The 13041-nt window shown below is 49.3% G+C and overlaps 1 protein-coding gene across 1 annotated transcript in view; it reads left to right on the forward strand.

The window, feature by feature from the left end:
- Window positions 1–13041, forward strand: part of Slc15a1 (solute carrier family 15 member 1) — an 80068-nt gene that overhangs the window by 29454 nt on the left and 37573 nt on the right. The window contains exons 7-9 of the mRNA XM_077795335.1: window positions 12123–12139; window positions 12483–12564; window positions 12667–12808. Coding sequence (XP_077651461.1) covers window positions 12123–12139; window positions 12483–12564; window positions 12667–12808 — 241 coding nt within the window. The remainder of the gene's footprint in view (window positions 1–12122; window positions 12140–12482; window positions 12565–12666; window positions 12809–13041) is intronic.

Genomic DNA, 13041 nt, shown 5'->3' on the forward strand with positions numbered 1-13041 from the left:
ACTCTCAGCTTTGTGGGCTACATTGTCTGCGATGACTTCTCAGCTCTATCCTTGGACTGTGAAAACAGCCACAATCTGTAAACACAAGGGTGGAGCTGTTCCAATAGGACTGTATTTATGGGCACTGACAGTGGAATTTCATATAATTTTCATGTACCACAAAATAGTCTCTTTTCTCCTAATCATTTAAAACCATAAAATCAATCTTATCTGTAAACTATACAAAGGCAGGCAGTGGACTGGATTTGGCCCATGAGCCACTGTTTTTTTCTAACCCTTACCTTAAAGTACCTGTGTGTTTCTCAGAACCAGTGTGGAGAAGTCTTTTCTCCTGAGGGCCATCTGGGTGGGTGAAGTCTCCTAATGACAGAGAGCTTTTCATAGACTGGGGAGAAACCTCAGAGAAGAAAGAGCAGGCCTTGAGGCCTTCAGAGGCTGGTGATGACTTCACTGAAGATTTTTCCTCTCGCCCCTGCCCTATCCAAAATTCAGCCAGGAACTTGGTGGACTTTGGTGCTCTCACACTTTGGTCTTGGAAAACCGTGGATCTTACCACGTCACTTGCCACCTATTTGACTCTGAAAGTGAGGTACCAGGGTCAAGTCTGAATCAAGTTCCTGCCTCAGTCTGCCGAGACCTTCAGCTTATTTGAGAAGTTCTTACTTAGCAAAGGACACTCTGCTATGCCTGTGCCCCGGGTCTCGGGCTGTGTTTCCAGTGAGTTTTCCAAGTTAGCTTCTTTTTGGAGTATTAGATGATGGAGTAGCCTTGAAGGTGACTCACAGCCGGCCCTTTGAAAGTCCTCCCACACCCTCTCTAGGAGCTCAGGGGTCAACCAGGAGAAGGCTGAGGGGCCAGTGAAGCCGGGGTCCCTGCTCTAAGCTCGGAGTGTGCAGCTGGAAGTCCAGGTTGCTGCATACTGGAGGACCTTTGTTTCGTGACCTCAGGGCTGACCTCTTCCAGCCAGCGTCAAGAGGAGAGAGCTTCTGATGCTGGGCTGACAGCGCACTAAGCCAGTGTTTTTCAAACTTTGCATGCACCAGACTCACCCCGAGGGCATGTTCTTTTCACCGATTTCTGCCCAGCCTGAGTCTGTGGTTCAGGAGGACTGGGGCGTGGCTCAAGGACGGACATTTGGACAAGTTCCCAGGATGCTCTTGCTGCTGGTCCCAGAACCACATTTTGAAAACCCAAATGACCCTAAGTGACTGTAAATGACAGGAGTCTCTTCTTCCTGACCCTTGCCTTTGTCCAAACATTACTACTATGCTCTAAAAATCAGATTGTGGTATGATGTAGTACACAGCCTCGCCCCTGGATTATCCATGTGGGTACTTGTCTGTGGTGAAGAGGCTTTGGGTAAATCCATGGTAGGATTAGAAAATGAGCCTGTAGGTGCTCCCTGAAGAGTGCAGGCAGAACAGCAATGGGTAGCAGTACCCCATCAGCGTGGCCCAGCCTGGGCCGGCAGGGGTGGGCCTAAATCATGTATTCATGCAGGTGTTTATTTCCCAAGCGAGGGTATAAAATAATCTGTCCTGGAAGAGATCAGAGCCTGGGGGGCAGGAATCTAAGTCCACAAACAACTTTCCCCCTCTGAGCTGTGCAGAGGTGAATGACCCCTGTGAACGCAACAAGCAGTGACTTGTCAAAGATGGAGGCTCTGCCAGGCACGGTAGCACACGCCTGTAATCATAATCCCAGGACCCAGGAAGCTAAGACAGGAGGATCACAAGTTCAAAGCCAACCTCAGCCACAGTGAGGTGCTAAGCAACTCAGGGAGACCCTGTCTCTAAATAAAATACAAAATAGGGCTGGGATGTGGCTTAGTGGCCCAGTGCCCCTGAGTTCAATCACTGATACCGCCCCCCCCCCAAAAAAAAAGGATGAGCAGAATTACTCAATTTTTTGTTTACTTGGATTTTTTTGATTAGTAATTTCCTACAGCTCTCTGAGTTACTGAACCATTCCATGAAGAACAGAGAAGAGCGGATGGATGGCTCTCTCCATTGGCTAGTGGAGCCCCCAGGAAACTTTGCTGGCAGAAGGGACAGTCATTCTGTTCCCAGCGTAGAGTGGCTAGTGATGGGGAATGACATGAAACCATGCACAGGGCTAAGATCTCCTAGCCAGCTCTGTCTCAGGGTGGGAGAAGCCTCTGGTCACAATTGCATCTGGAGTCTATCCCTTGCAGAGGAGAAAGTGGGAAGGTATCCCAAGTGAGCTGATAGGGAAATAAAAACAAGGGTGAGGTCTGAGGAACATCTGCACATTCTTTCCTGGTGGGAGAGTGCCAGCAATGCCATCAGGGATGAGTGAGAATCACTGCCTCATAACACTGGGTTGCAACAGAAGGACCCGGGAATCGCTGCTTTGTGGCTTTGTCCTTTGGTTTACAAGCACACCTGCCATTAGCCTGCAGGACGGAGTTAAAGGACATCTCAGCAGTTGGAAAGTGCAACATCTGAGTGGAGGATGGTCAAGCTCTTCCCCAGAGACTCAAGAGGGAGGAAGATCTAGTTCCTCCTGGGAGGAGGCCGGAAAATGCCCAAGGCCCCCCCAGGCAGCAGGAGGAGCCCCTCCTTGGAGTGGGGGTTTGAACCCTCCAGTTTTACACAGGGTAAATGGTCATGAGCATGTACCCACAAGGAAAATTGGGTTCAAGAGTCAGATTGAAGACTAGAAAATTCACAGAATGTGCTTAGATAAGAAGGTCCATTCAAAGTTCTCAAACCGGAGCACTTAAACCTTCCACAGTCTGTCTGCAGTGACAAGATTTTATGATAAGCTCTAGGATATATGAGAGGTACACTTGTGAAGTGGAGATATTCTTGGGGAAAAATTTTTCACACAGTGCTCTGGCTTCCTGCTGCACCAAAAGTACCACAAACAGAAATGTATTCTCCCATTGGTCTGGAGGCTCGGAGTCCAAAGTCAAGGCGTGAGCAGGCCATGCTCTCTGGAGGCTCTCAGTCTTGTTCCAGGCCTCTCTGGGCTTCTGGGATGCTGGCTGACCTTGCTGTTCCTTGGCTGGTGGATGGTCACTTTAGTCTCTGCCTTCACTGTCCCATGGCCATCTTCCTCCTGAACATCTGTCTTGGCCTCTTCTCCTCTCTTCTAACTCCCCTGGATTTAGGGCCCCCTACTCCAGTCTGACCCCACTCACCTTAACTAATTGCATCCTCAGCCACCTTGTTTCCCAACAAAGGTCACATTCTGAGATTCTGGGAAGGACGTGAATTTGGAGGTGACAGCATGAACCCCCTCCACATGGTACCGAGAAAACGTTCTGAGATGTTCTCACCCCTTCCATGTGGGCTTGGGTGGAAATATTCTTAGTGCGCAAAGCTGAGGCTCAGGTGCTGCGCTTGGTGACCAGTGACTCCCAGCAAGACAGGTGGATTTAGAGTCTTATTCTAATCAATTCCAAACAATCCAGTTGGTAACAAAAGTGGTATGGAGAAAACCCCCATGTGTAATATCAGGTAAGATCAGAAACACTTGAAGTAGCATAGTAAACACAGACGGTTTACCTCGGATTAATTCCAAAGATTGTGGTCATACTCTGCTGACCCTGTGCTTTGGATCTGTGGTTAAAGTTTCTGTGTATGTTTCTTTACACATAACGTTTAACCACTTTTCCCCTTTTCTTCCTCCAATATAACTTTCTTTCTGTTTGCTCATTCCAGAATTATTTTAAAAACAAGAAAAAAACTGAAAAAAATTACCCAAAATATCTATGGATGGCTATTAGATGATATCCAATAGTATTTAAAATACACATAATGTTATTAGTTCTACTTCTAGAGCTTTCTTACAGATATTTTCCTGTTAACAATAGGGAATGTTCAACCTAAGTATCAATTAGGCAAAAAAAAAAAAAAAAAAAAAAGTGCATGCTGAGCCAAGTTTTGTAGCCTAACTTCATACTTAATGTGATTATAAAACATTTTTGTCTAGACACGATTTATCATATAAGAGTAAAAAGTCTTGGTGTGTAAAAGTTAGGGTCTCTAACTTAATTGTGTCTAAAATCAAAAGACCAGCAGATTGGTTCCTTTTTGATTTAGCAACACTGTGTGGTTGGCATTGTTTTCTCCTTGACTGTTTCAGGGTCATACTGTACAGTGGTACAGGTGGATCAGTGTGCAACACTGATGCTAATCTGCGAGTTTCTGCTGCCTGTTGGGTGTGGGCAGCTTGGTGTGGAGGGAGGGTGTTGTCAGGAGGCCAACAGCTGCTTCCCGCCCACCTTGTTCTTCCCTCAGTCTCCTTCTGGGGGGCTCCTCTGAGGAAGGTCTCTGTCCTCTTGAACTTGAGAATATAGTTGTCCGTTCGCTCTTTGCTGCCATGCGTTTATAAGTTCTGAGCTAAGGGTGTTCTAGAATTAAAATACCCAAGTGCAGATAAAGAAACCAACTGGGAGAGCAAGGGTTACTGTTCTAACGTCCAGGAAAATCATCTCATCTGCGCGCCTGTTCCCACCTAGACCCAGGCAGAACTTGGGACTATTGCCCAGGTCCTTCTGTTTTGCTACATATTAACTCCAGAGTGCTTTCTGGCCTGACTGACCTTCTCCTGCAGTGGAGCGGTTGAAATTAAGCAATCTCTGAACATGTCCAAAGGTGGTTGGGTGCTGAGGCCCCAGAGACCTAAAGCAATAAGTAGCACACTGCAAATGGCCTTTGACTGTCACAGGTTGAATTGTGTTTCCCTCAAATTCACATTTTGAAGCCTGAACGCCCCCCTAGAACCTCAGAATGAGACCTCTTTGGGGAATAGGATCGTTGCAAGTGTACTTAGTTAAAATGGGTCATAGTGGAGTGGAGCAGCCCCTAATCCCGTGTGACTAATGTCCTTAAGAAAGAGGAAATCTGGACATGGAAGCTTGCACAGGGAGGTTGCCACGTGAAGATGAGGCAGAGGCGGGGCGCTGCTTCTCCACTCAGGAATGCCGGAGACTGAATGCTACCACCAGGTCTGGGAGAGAGGCCTGGAACAGCTTCTCCCAAGGCCACAGAGAGAACCAACCAAGCCATCGCCTTGCTCCCAGACTCCAAGCCTCAAGCAGTGTGAGTCAAAAACCTGCACTGTTTTAAGCCACCAGTTCGAGGTACTCTGCATGACAGCCCTTGGAAACGCACCGACTGACCCAGAGCTGCTCCCCCCCCCCCCCCAGCAGACAGCCCAAGTTGAGGGAGGGAGTGTTTGAAAGAAAGGCCGAGCACATGAGACCAAGCGAGTCCTGACAGATGGATGAAAAAGACACAGTGCGCTAGCCCACCCCTCACATGGTGCAGGGGGAGTGACCCCAGATGCCAGCTCTCCAGGTCCCTGCCCCAGATAACGGAAAGGATGACTCCAAAACCTCACAGGGGCTGCTGAGTGGGTTGTGAGATTCTGAACATGTCCAAAGGTAACCGGTTGGGTGCTGAGGCTCAGAGACCTAAAGCAGTAAGTGACACACTGCAATGTGTTGCCAAGGAGCTGGTGCAAAGTGGTAGCTAGGTGGTGGCGTGTTCTGCATTCTCTGGCAGTTCTGGGGCTGGCGGAAGCCCCACCTGGTTAGGACTCAGCTGGTGAGGGGTCGGCAGAGCCCCTCCAGGGCCTCTCACCCACCAGGCATCCACCCAGACTCAGATCAGCTATGGGCAAGCTTTCGCCTGGTGGCATGTGTGGACGTGTGCTGAGTCCTCAGGGCTGAGCTGATCTTGGTAGCATCATGCCAAGGTCATTGAATAGGACCCACACTCCTCCATTAGCATGGGTTTCCCTGTAGCTCTAAAAAGTAACTTTGTGCCATGGGGGTTCTGTCGACTTTCCCTGTCCTCAAAGCCTGATGATCCACAGGCACTGAGCAGCGGTGCCAAGGGCAGCTTGATGCAGGTAGTGCTCTGGAGATGGCACGTCTGCATGCGCCATTCAGTGGCTACGTGAGGAGCTAGCAGGGGAATACAGGTGCCCCGAATGGGAATGGAGGTCAGTGCTTCCAGGAGGGACAATGGACATATAACCCACAGGAAGCCCTGCCCCACAGGAAGGTACCAGCAGGCGGAGCTAGGAGGGGAGTGGATACAGCCCCTGCCCCATTCACCAGGCAGCGCAGCCTCCAAGGGGCACCTCTTCTTACTAGGACAGAGCCTCTGTCCATTTGTGAAGCCATACCTCCGGCAGCATCAGCCTAAGAGGTTACGCCTTCCCAAACACAGAAATGCCGTATGGACTAGCAATGACCCTGGGGCTGGGAAGTGTGGCAACACGTTCAAATTCAACATGGAAAAAAAGGATTAAATCAAGAAACAGTGTCCACAGAGCCAGTCCAGGGCAAGCACTTGGGTCACACATGCACGTTTATTCTTAAGCAGACCTGGCTGTGGTGGTAGAAGAGCCCGTCTAAGGAAAGAAAAGCATCTTCCATTACTTGACTGAAGCCTGTGTGCTTTGGAAAATAATTGAATGTGGTGAGTGACCTCAGGCTCTACCCACCTCCCCCTCCTCCAGTCAGTCACAGTTTAGCCTGGTTTGTGTCCTTTAGGGTCTCTTCGAGGTGCTGCACACTTTACTTTCTTTAAAAGAGAGAGGGAGAGAGGTCATGCGATATGAAGCCATGCGGCGTTTCTCAGCTGTCAGAATCCACGTGTCGGACGCGCCAGCATGGTCCACTTGGAGATCAACTCGGCAGAAAGTGCCAGGGTTGCCAGGTGGCCCACGTTGGGGAAGACTGGCTTTCCCTGGCACAGCATCCTGTGGCCTCACTTCCCAGGGAGCCATCATCAGGCCCTTCTGCTTTTGGGTCAACTTGAGTGACCCTGGAGGGGGCTGCCTCTTCTTTGAGAGCCACCCCCCAGTGAATTCTTGTCTGTTTTTAATTCCAAGTCAGTCCATTCTGAACCTCAGTCCAGGCTTGGTGAAACTCTACACTGTTATCTTCGTGAGTGCCATAAATAACAAGCCTCGTCTTACTCGTGTGGATTCAGTCTTGTTAAGTGACTTGCAGAAGTGGTCCCTTCCTTGGGTGAAGGAATGCAGACCCCAGGGTCAAGCACTTGGAACAAAGCTGTGCTGCTAGGAAGAACGTCTCTGCACTCCTGTTCCACTTCCCAGTTCCAACGGTTGGCATCCTTCCACCTCCTGATGCAGGGCACATTGAGAAAGTTCTCACCTGAACTCCAAAACCACTTCTTCCCATCGTGCTGCTGAGCTGTATGGTTTGGCAGACGATGGCCCTGTAAAGCTCAGGAGGTCTGATATGGGTTTTACTGGACTAAAGCAAGAGGCCACTGGGGCTGCCCTAGAAAGGCTCTCGGGAGTCCATTTCCCTGCCTTTTCCAGATGCTCAGGCTGCCCACATCCCGTGGCTCATTCTGCCCCCCAGCAATTGCTCACGCCCCTGCCTGCATCCTCACGTTCTCTCTTTATAGGTCATTTGTGACTATATTGGGCTCACTGAATAGCTCAGGATCAACTTTGCCTCTCCAGGTCCTTAGCCACCTCTGCCAAGTCCCTTTTGCCCTGGAAGGAAACCAATTCCCAAGATAAGAATGTGGACATCTCTGGGACACTCTTCTGTCTACACCACCATACAACTTCAAAAAACCATTCCTAAATCATGAAGAGCGGATGCTGTTCCCTCAGTTGGGTGCTAGGTAGGGACAGGAGACACCTGCCCCTGAGGGTAAGGTGAGCGCACTCTCAGGCCCCAGCACAGTGCCTCGTCCCTTCCTTCCAACTTCCATAAGTCCAGCTCCTAGAAACGCACTGTCTGTGCTGTTTGTGCTGCTGAGGGAGTTCAGTCATGTGCCACATAACATTCGGGGCAATGTCAGAGCATATATTCCCCTAAGGTGTCCCTAGATCCTAGGTGCTATCCCACCTGGTTTGTGCAAATACGCTCCCCAACCTCACACGATAGCTGACTGCGCACAACACCTTCCCACTGTTAGTCCACTCGTGACCAATGATTTCCAGGTAGTAAAACACTAAAACTGGAGATTCTGTCCCTAAATGATTCAAAATATGAAACAAGCTGTTTTATAAACAGCAGGAAATATTCATATTAATGGAGAGATTTTACCAAGTAGTAGGGATCAGTGGAATCTCTTATTTTCTTCCTGCTTTCTCTGTCTCCGCACACCACTCCCCCAAATCAATAATCTAGAAATGTATAATATACACTTATGAAATTGTTTTGAACAAAAGAAAGGCAAAACCACTTCAAGGCTTAGAGTAACAGTAAGGACCAGCGTTTGTTCCGAGTTCATGGTGCCGGCTCAGCTCCCTAGACAAGGCGTCTGGATTCTAGGCTTGGCTCTAATCAGTCCTGAAATCTGAGTGATCTAAGAGCCATTCCAAACACATGGGACCACTTGATTTACTGCCAGGATACCAGCTACAAGCACAATCGCACCCAGGTAAACAGTTGGGATTTTGTGCACTGTGCTGCACTTGGCCTTTCCAAGATAGCAACCTTGTTGTCCCAGGTCTCGTAGATAAGAAGCGCTGACTGCAGCAGAGGTCCAGCAGATAGCTCTGCATTCTATAACAGATGAGCTCAGCAGCCTCCACCCTGAACAATAAAAGTAGTTCTCGGAATACTTGCCTTTCAGAACATAAAATACTTCCTGAGTGGTCGCCAGGACCAGTGCTCACGCTTGAGTGAATTCAGGAATTTTTTTCCTGATTTGTTTCTGGGTGTGATGATTGTTCACATAAAGTCTAAGCTTCCTGAACAATTTGGTCTCTTTTCTGTACTCCAATTTATGTTTGAAGTAAATATTATTTAGCAGATATTAGGTGATACATGATATTTAGCAAGAAAGCACGGTCACCCCAGAGAAATGAAGTCTTTCTGTGTGAACCAAAATTCTGAGGAGCACAGGAGGATGTTACGATGAAGCTTGGCCGTCTCCTGGCTGGGTTTCAGCCCTCCTCCTGCTTTGCCATGGATGGCCCAGTGTGAGAACAGAGCAGGCTTTTGTGTGGGCCTCGCCCCTTGGTTTGTCTTGGAGGCAATGGTGAGGCCAGGGTGTCTGAAGTCTAAGTAGGCAGGTGCTGAAGGCTACGGCTGTGTCCTGAGAAAGCACAAAACCAATGCACCAAAATAGGGCTCTGAGTGATACCAATAGCCTGGTTCATGGTTCAGCTTTTTAAAAAAACTGTTTGCACAATGGGTCCTTCCAATTTCCCTGGCAAGGGAGACTCCTTCCTGTCTCGTAGTGCAAGACGGCAGCAGGTAGAGTCTGCAGCTGGTACACCGCATCACCAGGGTCCCCTTGGGAATCGTGTGGCAAAATCAAAAGGACGGTTTGTTTAAAGAAGGCCATTTGGACAATGTGGGGTGAGGGTCCACAAATGATAGTGGGTCTCCCTGTTACCACCCAAGACCTGGGGGATGGGAAAGGAAGTCATGAAAACTTGGAAAGAGAGAGAGAGAGTCATGGTGCAGTGGACAGCCTCAGAGTAGCAGTGACTGTCACTTGAGGACATAGCCAGTCTGAGGGGACTTGGTAAGGAGCGTGCCAGAAAAAAATGAATACTCTGATTTTTCCTCCCTCCTTCTGATCTGCCCAGGGTTCTCTGTTGCTAAACCTAATGGAAGCCATGGTGGGCCATGGGGACACTGCTGTGATCCAGGCAGGTCAGCCTCAAGGGGCGAGGGAAGCTGCTAGACCTATGGGGGGAGTGGAACCGGGGAGTGGAACCAGTGAGTGGCAGAGCCAGAATCTGATCCTTGATTGGGAACTGATAGAGTGGATTCTTTGGAGGCCTATTCAACAGCATTTAATTTCCACTCTATGGAAGATTCTGAGATGGTAGCATCTCCCAATTCTGATGCACCAAGCTCTGAATTCTTAAGCAGCCCGACAAGGTGGCGGTGTGATCTCCTTGATTGTTGGGCTTCAGAAGAAAGACTGGCTGGTCTAAGGCCACAACTGGCAAGTAGAACTGAGAGTCAGTCACGGGTCTGAGTCCGCAGCCCTCATTCTTCATGTGTGGCCACTGGAAGACGCCTTCCCCCAAGGAAGTCTAACTAGGGTGAAAACCAGGTTGGTAGTGATGTGAAATCTCCACCTAGAACTTAAATAGCAGGAAAAGTCGAGGATTAGGGTTTTGTGAGATCAGGACAGTGCATTTCCCTCCTTAGAGTAAGGAGTAAGATTGCATCTACAATACTAAGTAGGCAAAAGTCTAAGGCCCTCTGGTGTGAGGCCCCTGGGGCCAGGCTGAGCTGGAGACAGAAAGATAACTCCAGCACAGTGTGACGGGGGCAGGCAGCAATGCTCCTGCCCAGGAGGTGGGTGGGTACCAGTCTGGAAGCTGTGCGGAGCCACGTGGGTAAGAAGGGAGCTGCCCAGAGAAGCTGTGGTTGTGTTTATGTGGAATGGGGCTCTGGAGTTACACATAATGAAAATACAACACAAATCTTCAAGGAAGGGCCCCAAATGGGAACAGTGCAGAAACTGAGGTGGGGAGCTGTGTCCTTCTTTTATATTTGCTCTCTGCTCTGGGCAGCTGGTCTCTCTGGTGCTCAGAGCCGGAGAAGTGATGAAATTGACTTATGGAAATCCAGGAGCAACAGGACAACACAGCCTACACATGCTTCTCAAAGTGTGGTCCCTAGGGCTGGGGAAATAGCTCAGTTGGTAGAGTGCTTGCCTCACATGTACAAAGCCATGGGTTCAATCCCCAGCACCACACACACACACAAAAAGTCAAAGTGTGGTCCCTGGACCTGCAGCACCCACCTCTCCTTGGAACTCATTAGAAATGCCAATCCTTAAGTACAGAGAAAAGTCAGTTTCCTCAGGTAAAAGCCACGGTGGCCAGCACTGGTTTCCAAGGAAGCTGCTCTTCAAATGGGCAACTCTGTTGCAGTGTGCAACTCGTGGGGCACTATAGGGATTTAAGGATTATTTTTAATTCTCCAGTGCAGTGGTTTTCCCGGCGTGCTGCCTGAGCTCACAGTTAGAAATGCAAACTCAAATGTCCACCCCAGACCTGCAGAGCTAGCAGCTGTGAAGACATAGCCCAGCAGTGGTTCTCACAAGTCACCTGGTGTTTCTGAGGCTCACCCAAGTTTAAGACCCACTTTTGTTTAAGACCCACAGATCCCTAATGGAAGCAGCTCCAGAACTCTAAGATGAGACCAATGGGAGGGGAAAGGGGCTGGTCCCCCAGGGAAGGGCGTAGCAGTGACTAGCAGTGATAAATATAGGGCGACATGTGTATAGGGAGCAGGGCATGGAGGTGCCAGGACTACTCTGGGTTCAGGTCACTACTAGTCAAAACTCAGGGGGGGGGGGAGAGAGAGAAGCAGGGCTCTGGTGCTTCTCCTGAGGTCGTGGGGACCTGCCTCAGGTTTAGGCAGTTGAGTCTATGGGTTTGCCTGGACTCGCTTGTATTCTCCAGTTTTTCCTCCTGATCCTTGAATTCATTCCCCTGACAGCAGCCCCTACTAGTGGGAGGTATTGTGAAAAAGGCTGGGATGTGGCAACGCTGGTGTGAGGGACTCAATCCACATGGAGGCAAGAGTGTGACCTGCCCATTTTCACACTGTGATGTACGACCTCAGAGGCTAGACCCAAGCATGGGCAGGAAGGGCAAGGACTTTGCTGAGTGTACACTGCATGGGTTCAGTGGAGTGTCATTGGAGTGTCCGCTCATGGCGAGGGCACTGGAAGGAAGGCAGGGCTGGGGACAGGGAGCAATGGCTGAACCTTCACGGTGGCCCTTGAAAACATTTTCCACCTCCACTACACTGTCCTCACAGGTATCTGGTGACCTTGTAAGATACCAAGGAACATAGTAAAATGGTTCCGTTTTGCCCTGTTGCTCTTTGAAGTGTTTTCGGGAGGAAATGGTTTGGGCAGGATTCTTTGAGCTCTGGTCTCTCTTCCAACCACACACGAGAATTGCCTGAGGCTCTGGTTAAAAGACCAGACAGAGGCCCAGCCTGACTCCAGATGAGGGCTGGGGCTGGGGCTGGGTTGGCTGAGAGGGCTGCAGCTGTGTTGGGGACCATTCTTCTGGCTGCCCCGAGAAGCCAAGGGCTCTGGGTTAAGCTGCAGAAAAAAGTATTGTATTGACTTAAATTTAATATCAGCCTTTCATTTTTCTTTTAGGAATGTCCAAGCCATGGGTGAGTGTGCTTTTTCCTTCTCCATCTGCCTTCACTTTGTTAGTTTTACAGTCTATTTTACTACTAGTTTTTCATTACTTTGCTTCATTCCCTAAACATGTATGTATCGCGTGTCCGGCATCAAGCAGAGCTGGCCTAACAGTAAACCTTGCTGCTTTAGCTCATTGCTATTTCTATCTGGAACAACTAATCTAAGGGAATGAAAATGATAAAATTCAAGTTTCTGCCTCTGGACAGTCGCTGATAATTTACTGAATATGCACTGGCCACTTTCCTCGCCACTGGCACTAGTTTGTGCCTGGGAGAGCACACCTGGATCCTCCACTGTGTTTCTTTTTGTCAGAGTTGCTTTGGTTACCCCTTGAGCATCTTCTTCATCGTGGTCAATGAGTTCTGTGAAAGATTCTCCTACTATGGAATGAGAGGTAACTCTTAGCCATTTCTTGCCCTTTGGTGAAGGACGTGAGTGGTGGTAGCCAGTCCTGACTCTGTTTCTCCCTCCTCTTCTTCCTGTCCTCTGCAAAAAGCAATCCTGATTCTGTACTTCACAAATTTCATTGGCTGGGATGACAACCTGTCCACGGCCATCTACCACACATTTGTCGCCCTGTGCTACCTGACGCCGATTCTCGGAGCTCTTATCGCCGACTCATGGCTGGGGAAGTTCAAGTAAGTGATTGGAACTTTCTTGTTAACAAGCCAAAATGTAAGTCATGTGGTTTGGGATGGTGGAATCGGGGAATGAAGAATCGAGGAATCCAGACTTTGGGGAAAGCATCCGCAATCTTGATTCTGCTCGACGCCATATCCCTGGAGCCGAACACAGCGTCTTTGCTCGTCTTGTGATAGGCAGGGATCCTGTATGTCATCAGTGATCTGAGACACAGAGCTCAGGGCTGGGA

Source organism: Urocitellus parryii, chromosome 2 (assembly GCF_045843805.1).
Source record: "Urocitellus parryii isolate mUroPar1 chromosome 2, mUroPar1.hap1, whole genome shotgun sequence".
NCBI classification, from domain to species: domain Eukaryota; kingdom Metazoa; phylum Chordata; class Mammalia; order Rodentia; family Sciuridae; genus Urocitellus; species Urocitellus parryii.